This window comes from Xyrauchen texanus, chromosome 5 (assembly GCF_025860055.1).
Source record: "Xyrauchen texanus isolate HMW12.3.18 chromosome 5, RBS_HiC_50CHRs, whole genome shotgun sequence".
NCBI classification, from domain to species: domain Eukaryota; kingdom Metazoa; phylum Chordata; class Actinopteri; order Cypriniformes; family Catostomidae; genus Xyrauchen; species Xyrauchen texanus.
Genome location: NC_068280.1, coordinates 17530770 through 17550702, shown reverse-complemented (window position 1 = coordinate 17550702; position 19933 = coordinate 17530770). Strand labels below are relative to the sequence as shown.

The following is a 19933-nucleotide window of genomic DNA, read 5'->3' as shown; positions in this document are numbered from 1 at the left end:
AGTGAATCTAATTTATTAACTAACAATGAACAATAGTATATTTATAGATTAACATTGACCAAGATTAATACATTCTGTAAAAAAAAAAATGTTAGTTTGTGATACCTAATAAATCCGCTACAGTTTTATGGAAAAGTAAAGTAAAGAGTTCTTCTGTTTTTGTGGATATCTCATAATACATTATTTCACAATATTCAAACAAGATCTAACATAAAACCAAGGCATTCTGAGTAAACACAAAATACAGTTTTTAAATGATAATGTCATTTTTATAAGCAAAAAAGTTATCCAATACCAACTTGGCCTGTATGAAAATACAGTTTTTAAATGATCATGTCATTTTTATAATCAAAAACGTTATCCAATACCAACTAGGCCTGTATGAAAATACAGTTTTAAATGATCATGTTATTTATTGAAGGAAAAAGGTTATCCAATATCAACAAGGCCTGTATAAAAAAAAATATATATTGCCCCATAGCTACTAAATCCCAAAGTCTATGAAACTGCATTCATAATAGCCTGATTACTGCCAGCCCTGTTCAATCAAATCAACACCTAAATGGGGAGTATTGGATCAGCATTCTCGTCACGCTCCCTGTCAACTCCAACCTGGTTTCCAGCCAGGATCCGAAGTTGCAATGTTCCAACCAGCAGAATGAATTCCATCAATGAATCCCAGTCACGTGCCACAACCATCAGCAGATCCCGACGAGCCAGTGTGCAGTGATTTTAAATCATTGGACTGACACTTAAGAGTTCTACAACTTAATGGCGTGGGTCTGTCTGCAGCCAAATGAACACTCATCAGCACCATAGCCCACTGTCACAGTGTTGATGTCATCAACGGCAGACTCGAGGCTCTACACCTGGCTGAACAAGATTTTTTGTTGTTGTTTCCAAAACACACTTTGATGATTCTCAAACCTTTTGGGAGAATGTTCAGTGAACATATGAGTCGAAAGTGGAACTGTTTGGAAGACGGGTCCCATTACATCTGGCTTAAATCAAACACAAAATTCCACAAAAAAAACATCATACCTACGGTCAAGCACGGTGGTGGAAGTGTGATGGCGTGGGCATGCTTTGCTGCTTCAAGTCCAGGGCAACTTGCAATAATTGAGAGAAAATCCTAAAGGAGAACATCCGGTCATCAGTCCATAAATTGAAGCTCAAGCACAACTGGATAATGCAGCAAGACAATTATCCAAAGCATAGGAGTAAATCCACCTCTGAATGGCTCAAAAGAAGCAAAATGACAGTTTTGGAGTGGCCTAGTCAGAGTTCTGACTTGAACCCAATTAAGATGCTGTAGCAGGACCTTAAATCATATCAAATCCCTTTGTCACTCAACCATATACACAAGTGCAACAGTGAGTGAAAATCTTGGATGCAGTTCTAACCAACATAGCAGTATGACAATTACAATAAACATCTGATTTACACAACACAGTTTACACATCTTGTTACACAACATAAAAAACACAAAATAAGAAGACCGTATACACTAAAAATAATATACAGTATCCCCCAATCAGAATCTGATTGGTCTGACCAGCACTGGATCATTCTGAGGGTGGGTGCTTCCTGTTTCAGTTCTGGTTGGGGGAGGGATTTGTAGCCATCCCAGAAGGGAGAGTAGCAATGGTCCAAAACCTGGTCCCCTCGTGAGTTGAAACTGATGTGTTGGTTGTATTTCGGTGCTATTGTCTTTGAAGTTGGCTTTGTTAGCGTCCCCAGTCACAATTAATGTGGCCTCAGGGTGCGTGGTTTCCTGTTCAGTTATTCTCCCATACAGTTCCTTGAGTGCCCGGTCTGTGTTGGCTTGTGGGGGGGATGTACACAGCAGTGATAATGACTGCTGTGAATTCCCTGAGTAGCCAGAATGGTCGACAAAGAAGCATGAGAAGTTCCAGATCAAGAGAGCAGAAAGACTTGATAGAATGTACGTTCCTCTGATCACACCAGGATTTGTTGGTAAAAAACATACACCACCACCTCTGTTTTTACCTGAGAGGTCTTTCACTCTGTCCACTCGGTGTACTGAGAACCCCACGGGAGCCTGGAATCTCTGCAGACATCCAAGTTTCTTTAAGGCAGATAATGCGGTAGTCCCTCATCTCTTGTTGCCAGAGACTGAACATTTGCCAATAGAATGCTGGGTAGTGGGGTAGATTTGCGTGACGTCTTAGTCTGACAAGAACGGCAGCTCTCCTTCCCCTTTTCCGGCTGTGTTTCTATGGCTATGCAGCCCAGACAAATGGCTCCGCTGTCGTGTTTGAAAACAGCGGGTCGGCATTGAGATATTTAAAGTCAGGTTTTTCGTTGTGCTATTGAAGAACCAATGTCCAAAAGTGTTTGTCTATCATAGACAATAAGGCAGACAACATCCAAGACGAAAAACACAAGAATTGTAGACAAAAAACTGCTAAATTGGGCCAGAGCTCACAGCGAAACAGCCATACTCGGCACCATCTTGAAGCTACGATAAATGGGCAGTTCGTGCTCGAAGCCCTACAGTGTGGCGAACTAAAGCATTTCTGCAAAGAAGAGAGGGCCAAAATTCCACCACAGCATTATGAAAGACTGATCTCCAGTTATCGGAAGTGTTTGGTTGCAGTTGTTGCTGCTAAATGTGGCACAACCAGCTATTAAGTTAGTTTTTTTTTTTCAAATGGGTGATATAGGTGTTGGATAAATGTTTTGCTTCAATATATATATGTATATATATAATTTATTTTAAAACTGTTTTTTTGTGTTTAGTCAGATTGCCTTTGTTTTATGCTATATCTTGTTTGAAGATCTAAAACAATTTAGTATGAAAAATACACAAAACAGAAACATTTTAAATGGGGACAAATACTTGTCCTCCACACCGTAGTTAACAAAGCCTTATTGTAGTGTTACCAAATACATGTAATAGTTCCAAAATGACTGCTGAAGCTGCTACATCCAATACTTATTTGCACTTAAAACTATACTCAACTCATAGTAACTGTTCACTAGTCTACAGCCAAATATATGTAGGCTAAAATTTAGGTTTTACATACACTTAAAGTTTACATCAAGGTATCATAATGATCTTATGAATTTCCTTTATAATAATGGCAAAACAATTGGCACAATAATTAATTGTTAACAGGTTTATTGGAATCCCTTGATGTTTTTGCAAACAGTTATGGCAAGATCTGCATCAAGATATACAGTTTAGACTAGAGGAATAAGTTGCATCAGTCTGTTACTCATGTTGAATATTTCTGTACTGAGGAGATTTGCGAACAAGTACTGTACAAAGCACTGAATTAAAAAAGAAATCAAAAATCAAAATATGAAACAGGACATGCTCTTTTGTCACAAAAGAGATATGGCTTTGTCACTTTAAACAATGTACAGCACACACAGATACAGATTTTTGAAGAACAAAAAAAGTATTCATCAACACAGGGGAACATGGTTATTCAAAGGTTGATTGCCTTCCACTGACTAAGTATGAGCTGTGAGCATTTTATTCTGTTTCAACATATTGGTTAACTTGACCATGCTTTGACCTTATTTTACACAAATGTGCTGCTTGTTGGTAATGTAATAGTTTTTTTTTTTACAAATGCATAGTTTCACATGTTATTTAACCACTTTTTAATGTAATTTTAAGGCTCTGTCCCTATGCACAGATGAAGTAAGGAGCAAATCACAAGTGTCCTGTGAAACTAACCCAACTATTTCAATATGCTTCATTTGATGGTTGAGCAACACAAATTGCAATCAGGTTGTAACAAGCATGACAAAAAATATTTCTCTTAAAGGTTCACTCTCTGTAAGTCCAAGATGACACAAATACAAACATTACTCTGACACCTAGCAGCCTGGATGCAGCATCATTTTAAATCAATAGTTTTCAGTTTCAGATGCTATTATAGAAATTGAGTATTCACAGTCAGCCATAATTACTTTAATCAATGAGTGAAAGTGTCAGATAACAGGACGGTTACTGAAATTAAGCGAGTTGTATTCAGCTGGTCATGTTAATCTAACATGGCAGCCCACATGTGCGGACCATCTTCATATAGAATAAAACCGCTTTTATAAAGTTACTGATATAACTGGAGTCTTCATTTTAATGTGAGTGGTCATGATTTCCTAAATATATTGTAAAAAAAACAATTTATGTCTTTAGGAGTTAAACTTTTTGAATGAGGAAAAAATTAGTGAGTGCACCTTTAAATTGGTGATGGACATCCAAATTCATATCAGGCTATTACATTTTGTGATCCATTTCTTAGCTTGTTAGTGTTTTTCTTACTGAAGATTGTTTATTTAATTTTTTTTCCAATCATTACAAAATCCATAAATTATGTATAGTGCATCCGGAAAGTATTCACAGCGCTTCAGTATTTCCACATTTTGTTATGTTACAGCCTTATTCCAAAATTGATTAAATTCCTTATTTTCCTCAAAATTCTACAAATAATACCCCATAATGACAACGTGAAAGAAGTTTGTTTGAAATCTTTGCAAATTTACTAAAAATAATATACGAAAAAATTCACATGTACATAAGTATTCACAGCCTTTGCCATGACACTCAAAATTGAGCTCAGGTGCATGCTCTTTCCACTGATCATCCTTGAGATGTTTCTACAACTTGATTGGAATCCACCTGTGGTAAATTCAGTTGATTGGACATGATTTGGAAAGGCACACACCTGTCTATATAAGGTCTCACAGTTAACAGTGCATGTCAGAGCACCATGAAGTCCAAGGAATTGTCTGTAGACCTCCGAGACAGGATTGTACCGAGGCACAGATCTAGGGAAGGGTACAGAAACATTTCTGCAGCATTGAAGGTCCCAATGAGCACAGTGGCATTCATCATCTGTACATGGAAGAAGTTTGGAACCACCAGGATTCTTCCTAGAGCTGGCCGCCTGGCCAAACTGGGCGATCGGGGAGAAGGGCCTTATTCAGGTGACCAAGAACCTGATGGTCACTCTGACAGAGCTCAGCATTTCTCTGTGGCGAGAGGAGAAACTTCCAGAAGAACAACCATCTCTGCAACACTCCACCAATCAGGCCTGTATGATAGAGTGGCTAGACGGAAGCCACTCCTCAGTAAAAGGCACATGACAGCCTGCCTGGAGTTTGCTAAAAGGCACCTGAAGGACTCTCAGACCATGAGAAACAAAAGTCTCTGGTCTGATGAAACAAAGATTGAACTCTTTGGCCTGAATGACAAACGTCATGTCTGGAGGAAACCAGGCACCGCTCATCACCTGGCCAATATCATCCCTAAAGTGAAGCATGGTGGTGGCAGCATCATGCTGTGGGGATGTTTTTCAGCGGCAGGAACAGGGAGACTAGTCAGGATCGAGGGAAAGATGAATGCAGCAATGTACAGAGACATCCTTGATGAAAACCTGATCCATAGTGCTCTGGGGTGAAGGTTCATCTTCCAACAGGACAACGACCCTAAGCACACAGCCAAGATAACAAAGGAGTGGCTATTGGACAACTCTGTGAATGACCTGGAGTGGCCCAGCCAGAGCCCAGACTTGAACCCCATTGAACATCTCTGGAGAGATCTGAAAATGGCTGTGCACCGACGCTCCCCATCCAACCTGATGGAGCTTGAGAGGTCCTGCAATGAAGAATGGAAGAAACCGCAGAAAAATAGGTGTGCAAAGCTTGTAGCATCATACTCAGAAAGACTTGAGGCTGTAATTGGTGCCAAAGGTGCTTCAACAAAGTATTGAGCAAAGGCTGTGAATACTTATGTACATGTGATTTTTTTTTTCATATATTTTTTTGATAAATTTGCAAAGATTTCAAACAAACTAATTTCACGTTGTCAATATGGGGTATTGTTTGTAGAATTTTGAGGAAAATAATGAATTTAATCAATATTGGAATAAGGCTGTAACATAACAAAATGTGGAAAAAGTGAAGCACTGTGAATACTTTCCAGATGCACTGTATGTCCATGAATGTAAAATATATATAAATAATAATATATAGAAGAAAAATGGAGTCCAAGTTAAATTCATTTTTAATCAAATCTGGGGCCTGGGTAGCTCAGCGAGTAAAGACAATGACTACCACCACTGAAATCATGAGTTCGAATCCAGAGTGTGCTGAGTGACTCCAGCCAGGTCTCCTAAGCAACCAAATTGGTCCGGTTGCTAGGGAGGGTAGAGTCATGTTGGGTTAACCTCCTCGTGGTTCGCTCTCGGTGGGGCAGCGTGGTGAGTTGTGTGTGGATGCTGCGGAGAATAGTGTGAAGCCTCCACATGCACTATATCTCCGCAGTAACGCGCTCAACAAGCCATGTGATAAAATGCGCAGATTGACGGTCTCAGATGCAGCGGCAACAGAGATTCGTCCTCCACCACCCAGATTGAGGCACTATGCCACCACGAGGACTTACGAGTGCATTGGGAATTCCAAATTTGAAAAAAAAAATAAAATTTTTATATATATATATATATATATATATATATATATATAAATTGGGTGTGTGTTATTTAAAACTCTAAATTTATACTATATATATATATATATATATATATATATATATATATATATATATATATATATATATATATATATATATATATATATATATAAAATAAATTGGGGATAAACATATTTGGCAAGCATTTTTCCTTTCAGCGTAATTAGTTAATCTCTGTTTGAGCACTAGGTTTCATTTTGCTAGATTTGTAGATAGGCAAAGCAAAGTAGAAAAAAACTAAAATATACACAAATAATAGTTCACATTACAATGGAGCACATTAATAAAAGTTTAAAGTCACTAGACTTTTATATTCTGCTAATAAAGTGTCTCTCTCTCACTGTGTAAAGATATCCTTTTCATGCTCTTGGGGTCTTGCATTCAGTAACTGTTTAGTGTGAATTGTGTGATCTTTGTCCCAAATGTTTGATAAATATTTAATATAGAAATGTTCCATACAAAGCAACATAATAATTCACTAATTTATTTACAATAGATACTGTAAAATGTTAACTTTTGTGAGAAAAAAGGCACAAGTTTCCCTTCTTAAATACACTGTAAACATCTTTTCATGCATAAACATTTCACTTTACAAAAGATCTCATATACTTTCTTTAGACAAATTACTAATATATTGTGTCCAGTAAAATAGAATCTCTCAAAAATACTTAACATACATCCTATAAACCTTTTAAATGTATTCTCTTTTATATATCTGTGTATTTTAAAAAGGGAAAGATTGGAAAAAGAGACTAAATACCTTCAAACATCTAGTTTTAGGTCCTTCAAAAACTTCCATAGCATACAGTGGACTGGACAGTGTATTTGACAGGTCGGTGAAATTAGATTGACTGGGTAACACAGACTGGTTTGTGTGTGTGTGTGTGTGATTTTTGTTTTTTTTAACTCTTGTAACTATGATCTTATTCTCAGTTTCTCTCTCTCTCTCTCTCTCTCTCTCTCTCTCTCTCTGTTTTTTTTTTTTTTTTTTGTCCTGCAGCAGTCGTTTGCCACAAACCAGCTACAACACAAAGGCAAATATCAAACGTTCTTGGACCTTTCCAGTACAACTATGTCCCAAAGCACATTACATAACTAACACAATACCAAAACATCTAATAAGTACATTATCTTGTCTGTGGAAAACAAAGTCAGCCAATAGGATCACTTTAATCCTATCACAATGAAAACCAACAATGCCCTTTCAAAAGTGAATCAGCTTTTTCTGTGCCTTTAAGAAATTAAAGAGACAACAAAAACTCACACACAACACACTCACACATACATGCTAACACTTTAATTGTCCTCAGACTCACAGAATTAGCAGTTCCTCTTTAATTTACTTCCATCAGTAGCGAAGTGGTATTATGAAACATGAAACAGTGGTCCAGATATTTTTTTTTAAAAGCTGACTGATGTTTCCCCAAACAGCCACATTTTTACTGAAAGGTGATTTAAATCAAAAAGTTCCTATGCTCAATAATATACCTACAAGCAACAGACATGTTTGCATGATAGGTTCACGTATACTGTGTATATTAGCAGGTTACTGTTAATGTTATTTACTAATATGAAAGCAGATTTTGTCCAATATCTGACTGTACATGTGCTGCTACTAAAAACCTTACATCTACTTTATTTTTATGTTAAGAAAAAAGAAGCACCTTGTTAGAAAATGGCTTCCAGCTGAATTGGTTCTTTGAAAAAAAAAAATGTTATATATATATATATATATATATATATATATATATATATATATATATATATATATATATATATATATATTTTAATTTTTAATTTTTTCACAATCATAGAAAATGCTTTTCCTTTCTGGAACTCTAAATTAGTATTTTTTATTAATGTCAAAAGGAAGCTGGTTTAGTAGCAGCTTGGGTACAATTTACAAAATTTGCTACAATCCTAGCCCTCACACAGAATATGCCATTTGTGTCTAAGTGAACTGATTTTTTTTTTACAAGGCAAGCCATAATATTTGCTGTGTTAGCTGTAAAGTAAAAAAAAAACAAAAAAAACTTTTGGTCTTATTTTTTCTCACTTCTTACGAATAGTGTTTTTGTCAAGCTGCCATATATGTCAGATTATGAATCATCAGGCCACCCCAGCAATACACCAGTGTGACCAGCACTTATTATGTAAACATTTGCCACGGAAATAAGGTGACATCACAAATGCGCTCTCTTTTTTCTCACACTTTTAATTGAATTTGAGTTTCTTACCTATATCCAATCTCAGCTCAGCTTGGTGATTTTCTCTATGCACAACTCATTGGGCCTCATTCATGAAACAGGAGCAAACATTTTTTTGTGTAAGTCATTTGTAAAGCCGTTCTGACGTAAATTCTCGGACACCATATTTTCAAAGCATTATATGGTATGAACAAAATGTACACCTGCTCCCGCCCATGTGTAAATCGTGTGTAAGTCATCTGAACAAGTTGCGTTCTTTCAGGTAAACTGGCATTAAAACATTTTGATTGACTTGGAATTAACCTTGCGCAATCCCCGCATCCACATAGCTTCGCTATACACAATGCATAATTCAGTGGTTCTGATTGAAAATCCTCCATTCATCTGGCGTATTACTTTATTCATCTGTGAAACACAAGATTGAGCGATGAGAGGATCGTGTTCGTGGCTGTCCAAGCTCCGAAAGCACACATAAAAGTGCCATTAAAGTTGTCCATAACACTCGTGCCTTAGATTTAAATTCTTCTGAAGCCATATGATAGTGTTTTGTGGGGAACAGACCAAAACTGAAGTGTTAATTCACCTCGTCACTCATTTGAAACTGGCGTGCATACAAGAACGACATTGTTTATATGAGCACACCTGACTTCAACGCTTTGTGCTGTCAAGAGTTGCTCGTGCAGAATGCACTGTGGTGCCAGGTTAAATTTCAAACAACTCAGGAGAAAAGCCAGAGGAAAAAAAACTGCGTTCATCGGTTCTTATGTGTATTTTCACTATTTTTGTTGAATGTGTAAAAATGAACGAGATTTGAAGATGGGTCAGTCTTCCGCACCCCCCTTGCAATACGTCCGCACCCCCTACGCCCCGTACCCCACATTTTGAGAACCACTGGCATAATTGAAATGAATAAAAACTGACTGAATACTGTTCACAAGACTCTAGACTGTAATTTAAAGGGTTAACTTCTGCCGTACCAAGTAACTTGACACAACAGCATGCCTTCTATTTCCTTGAAGCGCTCCTGCGGATACAGTGCCAACAAAAGTGCCTCTGGTAAGACATCTCTTTGAGAATTTTCATTGAAACCTATTTGGGTGTAAATAAGAGTCTCTAGTTTTGTTTATGCTGCTTTAAATGTATTTTTTATTTTTCGTGTGTCAGCGCCCTGATAAACATGATGTCCACATGTGTGGACACTGGCACCGCATTTCCTCAAGAGTATATGATAAGTTATTTTGAATAACTTTCAACTCTTAATACATCTGTGCGTCATTTCGCTTCATTTTAATATACATTTTATTATGTTTCATTTTGTTATCACTGTGAATGTTTATTTTTTATTTTTTTGCTTTATTAGGTGCTACTAGTTTCGAATCAAAAAGGTAAATGGAAAATGCAGTCACACGGAGGTTAAATAATAATACAATTAACTAATTTAATGAGTGAAATTAACCTTAAAAAAATAACAAATAAATAAATAAAAGCTTGTACTTATTTAGAAACGTTTCTTGCTGCTTGGATTTGTATTTATTATTTTTCCAACTCTGCTTATCGATTTTCAACAGAAGTTTGCGTTTGATTTTGTTGAGAAAAAAAACAAACAATTAATGACCACTAACGTAACTGGTTGGACAGTTTTTTTCTTTTTTTCTTCTTATTATTATTTGATTTAAGCTCTATAATTTAGGCTTCATAATGTAGTATGCATTATGAAGCCTAAAGTTTGCATCACATTCAATTGATGCAAATGCTGTTAAATCTATAAATAAATGTCACGGGCCGGTACGTACACAATACATCGGTCTGTTAATTTCTCTGAAGGTTCTTCCAGTTGCAATTTGCAAGTATATCACTGTTACCTTCATGATTTATCTGAGAAGTTTCACAAATGATGCTGGCGATGCACTGCGAACGAACCAGAGAAGGTTAATGGTGGTGGGCATCATCTAAAAAATTTTTACACTCATGTCAAACCATTTTTATTGACTTCTTGAATTGTTTGATTAACAAAAGAGCCTCCGATGACAGCAAAAACATGCGATGACAGTAAGTCCTCACTTTCTTTGAGATGCTGTCGTGTTTGCTAAATCAAAATGTTATGACATGAATGCACTTAATTAAAAAAATAAGCATTTACTAGCGAGTCTGGTGCCTATATGGCGTTTTCGTGGCCGTGGATTATGATAACTGTGAATGAACGTGCACACACGCCCTATTTGCGAATGTTTGGAATTCACTAACATACATTTTACTAACAAATCTGGGGAGTATAAAGCGTTTATGAAAGGCCAATTGTATGCACAAATTACTACAAGTTTACTCAAAACCTTTAATGAATGAGGCCCATTAAACAGAACTTTTTTTCACCATATTCCAATTCTTAATTAGCACATATTTGTAAAATTTTTAAATGATATTGTTATCATATATTGCAGATCAGTTTAGATTTGATTGTTTTAACAATAATAAGAAAGTGTAACTACCATACCAATCAGTCTGGTTTAAAGTTTTATAGCCCTTGGAGTTTGTTCTTCCTCGTGCCCTCTTTACAAATACCCTAATTAATTCTCTTTTCATGAAAATTATATTTCTTTATTAATCAGCGATAAACAGAATGGTTGTAATGCATTTTCCCATAATTTCAAGAATGCCAACGTACATACTGCAACAGTATTTATGTATTTACTGGCAGATTGGACAATTCAGGGAGTCAAGGAAATGTCTAGAGTGTGTGATGTATTCGCATGTGCCTGTGCACTATAGCTTTACCAAAGAATATGGCTTCATATCCATATCGAACATTGTCCGAATTGTCTTTGGGGGTAAGGAACGCATTGTCACAAGAAATATGAGTTCTTCTCTGTTGGCCAGGTACAGAGATCCCTCTTTGTCTTCGCTCACTGCCCAAGCCTTATATGGCTTTAAACCTAGCTTCTCGATACGCCTTGCTTTGTGCATAGCGGGCTTGCTCTGTTTCTCTCTCTCCGAGGGCTGGGTGTCCTCTGTTTTTCCTCTCTTTTGATCCTTAATTTTTCCCTCATTTTGTGAACTTTCAGTCATTTCTTATGAAAGAAGAGGGTGTGTGTTAGGCCCGACTCCACCTTTGGTATCTGGTCACTGATAATTTCCACCAGCATCTCAGGGAACTCAACCTTCAGAGCCTGTGACTCGCGAAAAGTGTAGAAACAAAAGTCCAACAGGCTCCCCACAAGCTGTAAAGAGAGAAAAAAAAACACTTCAGTCAAGGGAAGCATCCCATTTGATTCAAATTGACAATGGTAATCATTAGAGAGGTTCAGATGTTCTATTGAAACATGAGTCTGGGTAAACATGTATTCATGTCTAAGAAAAAAGGGCTCTAAGCAGCAGTGAAGCTTATTTATGGATGTGCTGTCTAACTGACCAAAGCGCTTTTAGGCAGAACTTGAATGTCTCTTTTTGCATCTTACAAATTAATAAATCAACATTGCTGTCAAGTGATCTTCATCCACAAGTGCATTTCAAAACAAAACATCTTTTCGTTTTGAACATCACTCTTTTCACAAAGCGTGATTAGAAATGAACTGAGGATCTAATCTCTCAGTGGTCACATAAAAGAAGTGTTGTTTTTATTATTATTATTCACATGCAATCTTGACATTACAACTCCCATTGATCATCTACAGCTGCTGCAATAATTGTATCATTCAGTAATTAGTCAACTGATTATTTCCTTTATTTAAGCATGAATGTTTTTGTTTTTAGCATTTCAAGTTTTTCGGGATATGAATAATTTGGGAGTCAATTCTTATGGATGCCTTGGTGAGAGAAAACTACATATCATTAGAAGCTCATTTTGATTTGTTAGACATTAGATTTAGACAATAATAGTAATGTTTAGGTTGCTTTCCAACAGAATTTTATTTATTTATTCAATTGGAATGGTGCCTGCAAATAGAGCGTAACAGTGCCCACCCACTTTTTTAGCCATCTGGGTTACAAAAGTATTTTTCCAATTCATTCTTCCCATAGACTTTTTATCAAATCCTTCAAAAAAGAGTTATAAGCCATGAACCAAAGCAACCAGCTCGGAGTTAAATCACAACATCACAAACTTTGTTTTGAGGCAAAACTGTATTTGAAAATCCAACAAAAAGACTAATGTACAAGACTGACTACAATTCCATGAAGCACTCACTGTGAATGAGGTTATTGAATAAATGATAGGAATATATACAATCTTTGATTTTAGGTTGTTGATTATAAGTATAGAAACAATATGTTTTATGTTTATTGAAAAATATTTTGACAGTACAAATACAAATAGACAGTATATGTACAAGTAGTTTAAGGGTGAAGAGGCACTGACTCAGTTACATTATTCATAGTTTGTCATGGGAGTTGGTGCTTGCTCCAAGGCATGGTTGGCCACGGATCTCTGATTGGTGAAGCTTTCTCTGCTGGACCATGGGTTATGTAAATTTTTACCATGAATTACGATATAAATCAATGAAACCTTGGAGCTCAAGGTAGGTCTGTCCTTAAAGGTTTATGAGTTAATGTTAAAAATCAATTCCTCTATGGAAAAATGTATGGGATTTTTACTTCCGGAACCAGACTATGCTCTATGATCCTTCGCTAAGCTCTGCCCACCTTGGTCACTGTTGATGGCTCTGACAAGCTTTACAGAACGTCCCATAGGAATGCACTGGAACTTTTAGTGAACAGCTTAAGTTGAAACAGCATGCCCTGATTTATGCTCCAACTGGAAACAAAGTATATAAACTGTGCCTGATATTTGTATTATCTCTCTCATGATAAAGTCGACTCAAGGAGATTAAAACGGCCTTGCTTGAACCTCACTTGAAATTAGGTTTCACTGTCATTATGGCAGATCTTATAGAAAATCAGATTTGTTGCTGAACTGTTACTGATTTTATTAACTTATTTAATGGCTCTGAGGTTTTTTTTCCTTTTTTGCAGTTTTTTATCTATCTATTTATTTGTACAGTTTTTCAATGAAACCGATACAATAGAACACAAATTTTAACTTTTGTCATTCACTAGCCCTGTAGTTGTGAGGTCAAACTTTTAACAATTAGACAACTAATTTTACTAATTAACTGTAAACCTCTGAGATAGATATCCTCTTTCTAGCAACTTAAAGCAGCTTAGACTTATCATCTTACATATTAGTGCTATCTCAACATCTAGTTTCATTCCAATGTTTTCTTAAGTAACAAAAGTAATAATCACTTTTATGTATTCATAGATACAAAAAAGAAACAACAAACAAGTGTATTTTGCTGCATTATTGGTAAAAATGGTAAAAGTAGATTTCAACCTGATGGTTTTTATGGTATAGTATGGATATCTAGATGCGGACATGTGCCACTTGAGAGAGCCATTCTAAAAAGGGATTTAAATGTTTTTTATACTTTCCTGATAATTAGAACAGAACTGAGTCTCTGTCTTTGATCTATGAGCTGAGGTCAATGACGAGGTAGTGGTTTGAAAGTTGATTAAGTTTTGATTCAGCCTTACTCACTTCATGCATGGCATCCAATAGCTTGGTGAGCTGGAAGAAGCGCTGCCATGTCTGGCCAGAATTGTTAGTTGCCTTCCCAACTGAGCGGCGGAGCTCCTTGATGTAATTCACCCTCATCTCCTCAAATGCCCCTTGGTTCTTCAAACCATCTTTGGGCACTGTCAATGAAATATATGTAACTGTCAAATGGTGTAAAACAACACCACTTCCTGTTCATTGCATGACATATTTCTTCTGTCTCTATGTCTGTTTCGAGCAAAAACACGTTCCTTTGTGTTAAGTTAAAAGATTAACTGAAAAGGCAAGACACCTATTTTAGACAAGTATCCATACACAGATGTGAGTGCTTTGCCAACGTATTGCCACTCAATGTCAGGTTGAACATGCATAAAGTGCATTCTTATTTTATTGTGTCAAAAACAAACCTCAGTACTCAAGGGGGGCAATATTCCCTCAAGAAGTTTGTGTAATTAAACTGGATGTGCTATTATTAAGGTAAGTTGCACTAAATATATTAACTTATATATTAACATACTTGCTCAGCTATATTCTTGATTTGAAAACTCACCATTGAAGCATACAAATAGCAGACATGCCACTAGCACCTCATGCGGCAATGTTGAGAATGTATAACTGCGTTGTATTATGAATCGTGGTCTGACACATTTTGGAAAACAATGCACGGAATTAAGTTTGCGTAGCAAGAAGCGTCTTCATTTTTGTACTTGAGTAGGGTAAATTTGAGCCTACAAAAAGTACCGAAAAATACTTTCACTTCAGACTAATGCAAGAAGGCATCAAATTCAGGTTGAAGGGAGTCATTTCATTCTATCCTGTAAAGACCAAGAGCACTCATGGCCTACACAAACCATCTAAAGTGACATTCAGCTACTGGACAGCTGACTAAGAAACAGCTTATTCATATATCCATCTTCTCTTTTAAAAACATCTATGCTGTAGGCACTGGCACTGTTTAAATACACAGTACTGTATGTGTACTGTATATCTAACAGGCATACTTATATAAATTGGCTAAATGAACAGAGTTTACAATGCAATTACTTAGAGGCACATCTATCAGAAGTTTACATAAACCTTAGCCAAATACATTTAAACTCAGTTTTTCACAATTCCTGACATTTAAGCTGCGTACACACTGCAAGTGACTTTGTCGACTTTGGCAGAGGCACTGATTTTGAAGGGAGGGCTTAAAATAAATCCACAGGTACACCTCCATTTGACTCCAATTAGCTTATCAGAAGCTAATTGTCTAAAGACTTGACATTATTTTCTGTAATTTAAAAAAAAGTAGCTTAAAGGCACTAGGTTAACTTAGTTTATGTAAACTTCAGACCCACTGGAATTGGGATATAGTCCATTAAAAGTTAAAAACATTTCTGTAAACAATTGTTGGAAAACTATTTCATACACAAAGTTTGCTAATAAGAAATCTCTGGAGTGGTTAAAAAAAGTTTTAATGACTTCAGCCTAAGTACAGTTGAAGTCAGAAGTTTACATGCGCTTAGGTTGAAGTCATTAAAACACATTTTTATGTGGGTGTGAACCATTCTGAGAAAATTCTGAGACTGTTATGCCTGAAAATCCCAGGAGATCAGCAGTTACAAAAATACTCAAACCGGCCCATCTGGCACCAACAATCATGCCACGCTCCAAATCACTGAGATCACATACACTGTGCATTGCAATACAGATATAAATGTACCTGTGTCTAATTGTGGATAGTACTGTGAGCTTACAAAACAATGTATAATATATTTGTGCATGCTGTTGTGTGTAGTTGGGAATTGCATTGTGTATTCCTGGGAAATTATACTGTTAACCCCATTAAAGCTAAATAAAAGGAAAAGACATTTGGGGTGTTCTCTCCCCCCTTCCCCTCACTCTACTGCTTACCGCGCCCACTTTTCTTAGAATATTTTAATATTTTTTTTTCAAAACTGTTGTGAGAACTGAACTGCTGAAACAGGGTGTTTCATGACCCTCTAAAGCTTTCTCAGTCTGTTGAATGCACTGTAAACATTATTTTTACCAGACATTTTACTTTAACCAGTACACGTGTATTGTCTCATGATGCAGAATGAAAAGAAGTGAGTCTGCTGGTTGGCAGGTATGTGTTAAACCCGCCATTTCCATTTCCATCATCCACTGACCCACATAAGCCTCATTAGCCATAGGCTTCCATTTAAAGCCCCAGCGAATTGAAAGACACGTGATTACGCCACACTTATCGGTGTCTTGCCATAAAAAAGTATATATTTTTCAGTAGGACTATCACCATTTCATATTGTCTGAGTAAAAAAAAGTAAATAATGGATTTAAAAGAGAGGGGATTCAGTTTAGTGACACTCTTTAGCAGGTCAACACTTTCATCACAAATAAGGTCAAATGAGAGCCTGCAGGGTTTCTGAAACCTTAGCCAAGGTCAAAGAGGAATAATAGCCTGTCTCTCATTTCTCTCTCTCTCTCTCTCTACATGTCAAACTGCAGCAACCATAAGACCTCACAACTGAAGGCCTAGCACAACAAAAATAACCAAAGCATTTCTGAAAACACGGGATAGTAAAACAAATAAATACAAAAATGGGTTGGCTTTCCATTGGAAAACAGAAATCACTCTTTATTTAGATTACAAAACCAATATTCCCAGCATATCTCATATCATAACAGCACATCAAGTTAGAATTAATAGCCCCTGAAAAATGAACAGCAATGTGCATAGACCTGCATTGGGGAATAAGTCAGCAAAAGTAAACTAATTATTATTTATACTGTAGAATTTGCATCAGGAAAACAGCTATTATAACGTCTTCACCGCTGAGTGTAACCAAACAAAATAGCAAAAATACTAACTGTTTTCAAACAAGTTTCCCGAACACTCCCTCATTTATCACTGTTCAGCCAAACAGATACCCCAGGCCCAAGCTCACACCTTTGTTTAAGCCACTGCTATTATGCAGGGCTGTTTGTGACACTCAAATAGAGCAATCTTTTAATAGTGCTAAAGTATTAACACTTTTCTGAAATTTTAAAAGAATAGTTTACCCCAAAATCCTCTCATCATTTACTCATTCTTATGCAGCCTCAAACCTGTATAACTTTTTTCTGTTTTGTGCAGAACACAAAGATTTTTTTTTTGAATGGAGATTTTATCAAAACTCAAAACCAACACTTCCGAGCTCCAAAAACGACATAAAGGCAGCATAAAGGTAATCCATATTTGCTCAAATGGTTTAATCCTTGTCTTTTGAATTTAATTGAAGTGTATTCTTTAATTTCAGAGTCAAACCTGATATGTTCTCTGCCTGGACAGGTTAAAATTTCCATGAGGCAGTGATCAATAGTATTGTCATGTGTGTGGAGTTACACTGCTGTTTTATTAGCCTCTTTGGGATGCTTTGATTTTTAAATGGTTTACCACTTGAATTGTGGAATTATTGTCTGCACACCAGAGCAAAAGGGGGAAAAACATTGGCTCACTGTTTATCTAGGACTAAATCTTTGCTGGGAGAAAAACAATCTGGAATCATGTGTTACAGAAACATGAAGTCCTCTTTGCAACCTGAACTACTTCAGAATGCAATGGTCAAAGACGTCCATAAAGTGCATTTCAATAGAAAAACGATCAATGTAAAAATAATAAAAAACAGCTCAGATGCATACAAAAGCACGTATGAATAGCCCCTAACTCGCCCTCTTCTTGAACAACGCAGAGCGCTGTACATGCATGTAGTCCTGGATTAAACCACTTGAGTTGATAGATTACCTATATGCTGCCTTTTATATCTTTTTTGGAGCATGTAATTGTAGGACACCATTGACTTGTATTGTTTGGATATATTTACAACACATATTCATCAAAATATCTTCATTTGTGTTCTGCAGAAGACAACTCATTTGAATTTGAGACGGCATAATGGTGAGTATAATCTCCTATCTCTGCTTGGTGGGATAATAGAAAGTATTATAACATCAAACAAATTACACACATCATCACCTTTAAAACAGCATACCACCAGATTTGTCAGCTCTTCAACCTGACTACCAAGCTAGCCTAAACTTCTCCACAACCTCCCCCGTTCTATGAAACCCTCTTTTTGGAGGAATATTGAGGAAGAACTCTAGCTCTTGGAGCAGTGCCTGTCTCTTGACTGGATTTTATAAAGTACAACAGGGCTGTCTGGAAGGGCTACAGAGGATCAGCAAGTGTTTGTGAATCCAAAACCATACATCCTGTATGAGAATTCAGAACTCAAACTTTGCCTCCGTCTCAAATGATGTGAGCCCAGGGGTGTGCTGGCTTCTGTGACTGTCTACCTGATCTGACTGTGTGCTACTGTTAAGAGCTACAGGCAATACAGATCTCACATTCATTATCAAAAGGCTTGTTTATGCTTTATTTAGAGTTGGGATTATACTGGGTAAACCCCTATTATTTGGCAGTTATTCACAAGATTAATAATAATAAGAGTTTAACCACCCACTGCACTCAGGTAAAAAATATCGTTAACTTGAGAACCAGTATCTTTTCTTATTAAACAACATCAAACAAACATATGCTCTGCAGGTCATATCTGTTTAAACAATAGTATTACCGTCTCAATTAATGTGACTTTGATAATTACAGTTTTTCCAAACATAACAATAACTTGCTGTAATTATGGAAAATATATAAAAAACAATGCCATTAAGAAGCAAGTATGTGCATAATTTAATACTACTGAATGTCGCCTTCAGACACAAACAACTTACAATTCTTATACTGTCTTTGCATTTAACTTATTGACATTAGTTGTATAAGACTGTAAGACTGGGGGACCTGATTTGCTAGTTTATCAGTGGTAATTTCTCAGGGCCAGCAAAGCCTTCTCTGCTGGCATAACATGCCTAATAAATGTATTTCATCCTTTCATTCTCATTCAACTTTTTGCCTATGTATTTGGAATCGCTTCACACTCATAATTCATCTACAAACGAATAGCAAAAAAACTAAAGTTTATCCAATCAGAATGAATCCCTCAATGCTTAAATGCAAAGAATGTCGACCGTTTCACAAATCGCATGCTCCTTATCCGAAGCACCGTGGAGTCTCCACCCCATTAGGAGTTCAGAATTTCTGATGAATCCCTCAACAGAGCAAACGAATGGGCATCTAATGTCAGATTCATCAGCCAATAAGACTGATTTCTTTGTTCTTGGTGGGTGTGGTATTTAGGATATGTCCCAGTCCAGACCTTCTAGCTTGAGTGACGCAAATCACACTTTAAGTGATGTACGTTATTTGAAAGCGAAGAGTGCAAGATTTTGCTGACGAGTCGCTGTCATCTCAGAAAGAGATCCTTATGAATTTAAAAACCTGAGATGTTCTGCAAAATGAGGACTGATTTTCACTTCAAGCAAATTGGTAAGTACTTTTTCCTAGTTTTCTAAGGGTAAATTAGGCTGCAGGAGCATTCAGTGTCTTCAAGTTTTGAAAAGTAATCATGTTCCCTGATAAAACAAAATGTATTGCAAGCAACATTTAAATCACAAATATTATTAGAGAGCTTTTTCTTGTTTCTGTGTTTTCTTAATGGCATGAATCACACTGAAGGCCTGGACTTAAAATGCATGGGCCACCACTGCAGTTTATGGACATAACTGATGCTCCACAAGTTTTTGTCACGAGTA

The 19933-nt window shown here is 36.6% G+C and overlaps 1 protein-coding gene across 2 annotated transcripts in view; it reads right to left on the bottom strand.

Annotated features, from left to right (window-relative positions):
• Window positions 1–8352: 8352 nt before the first annotated feature.
• Window positions 8353–19933, bottom strand: part of LOC127643432 (mineralocorticoid receptor-like) — a 130825-nt gene continuing 119244 nt past the window's right edge. For both annotated transcript variants that reach the window (XM_052126179.1, XM_052126180.1), the window contains exons 8-9: window positions 14246–14403; window positions 8353–11930 (exon numbers count right to left, since the gene is read on the bottom strand). In XM_052126179.1, coding sequence (XP_051982139.1) covers window positions 11775–11930; window positions 14246–14403 — 314 coding nt within the window. In that variant the 3' untranslated portion in view covers window positions 8353–11774. The remainder of the gene's footprint in view (window positions 11931–14245; window positions 14404–19933) is intronic.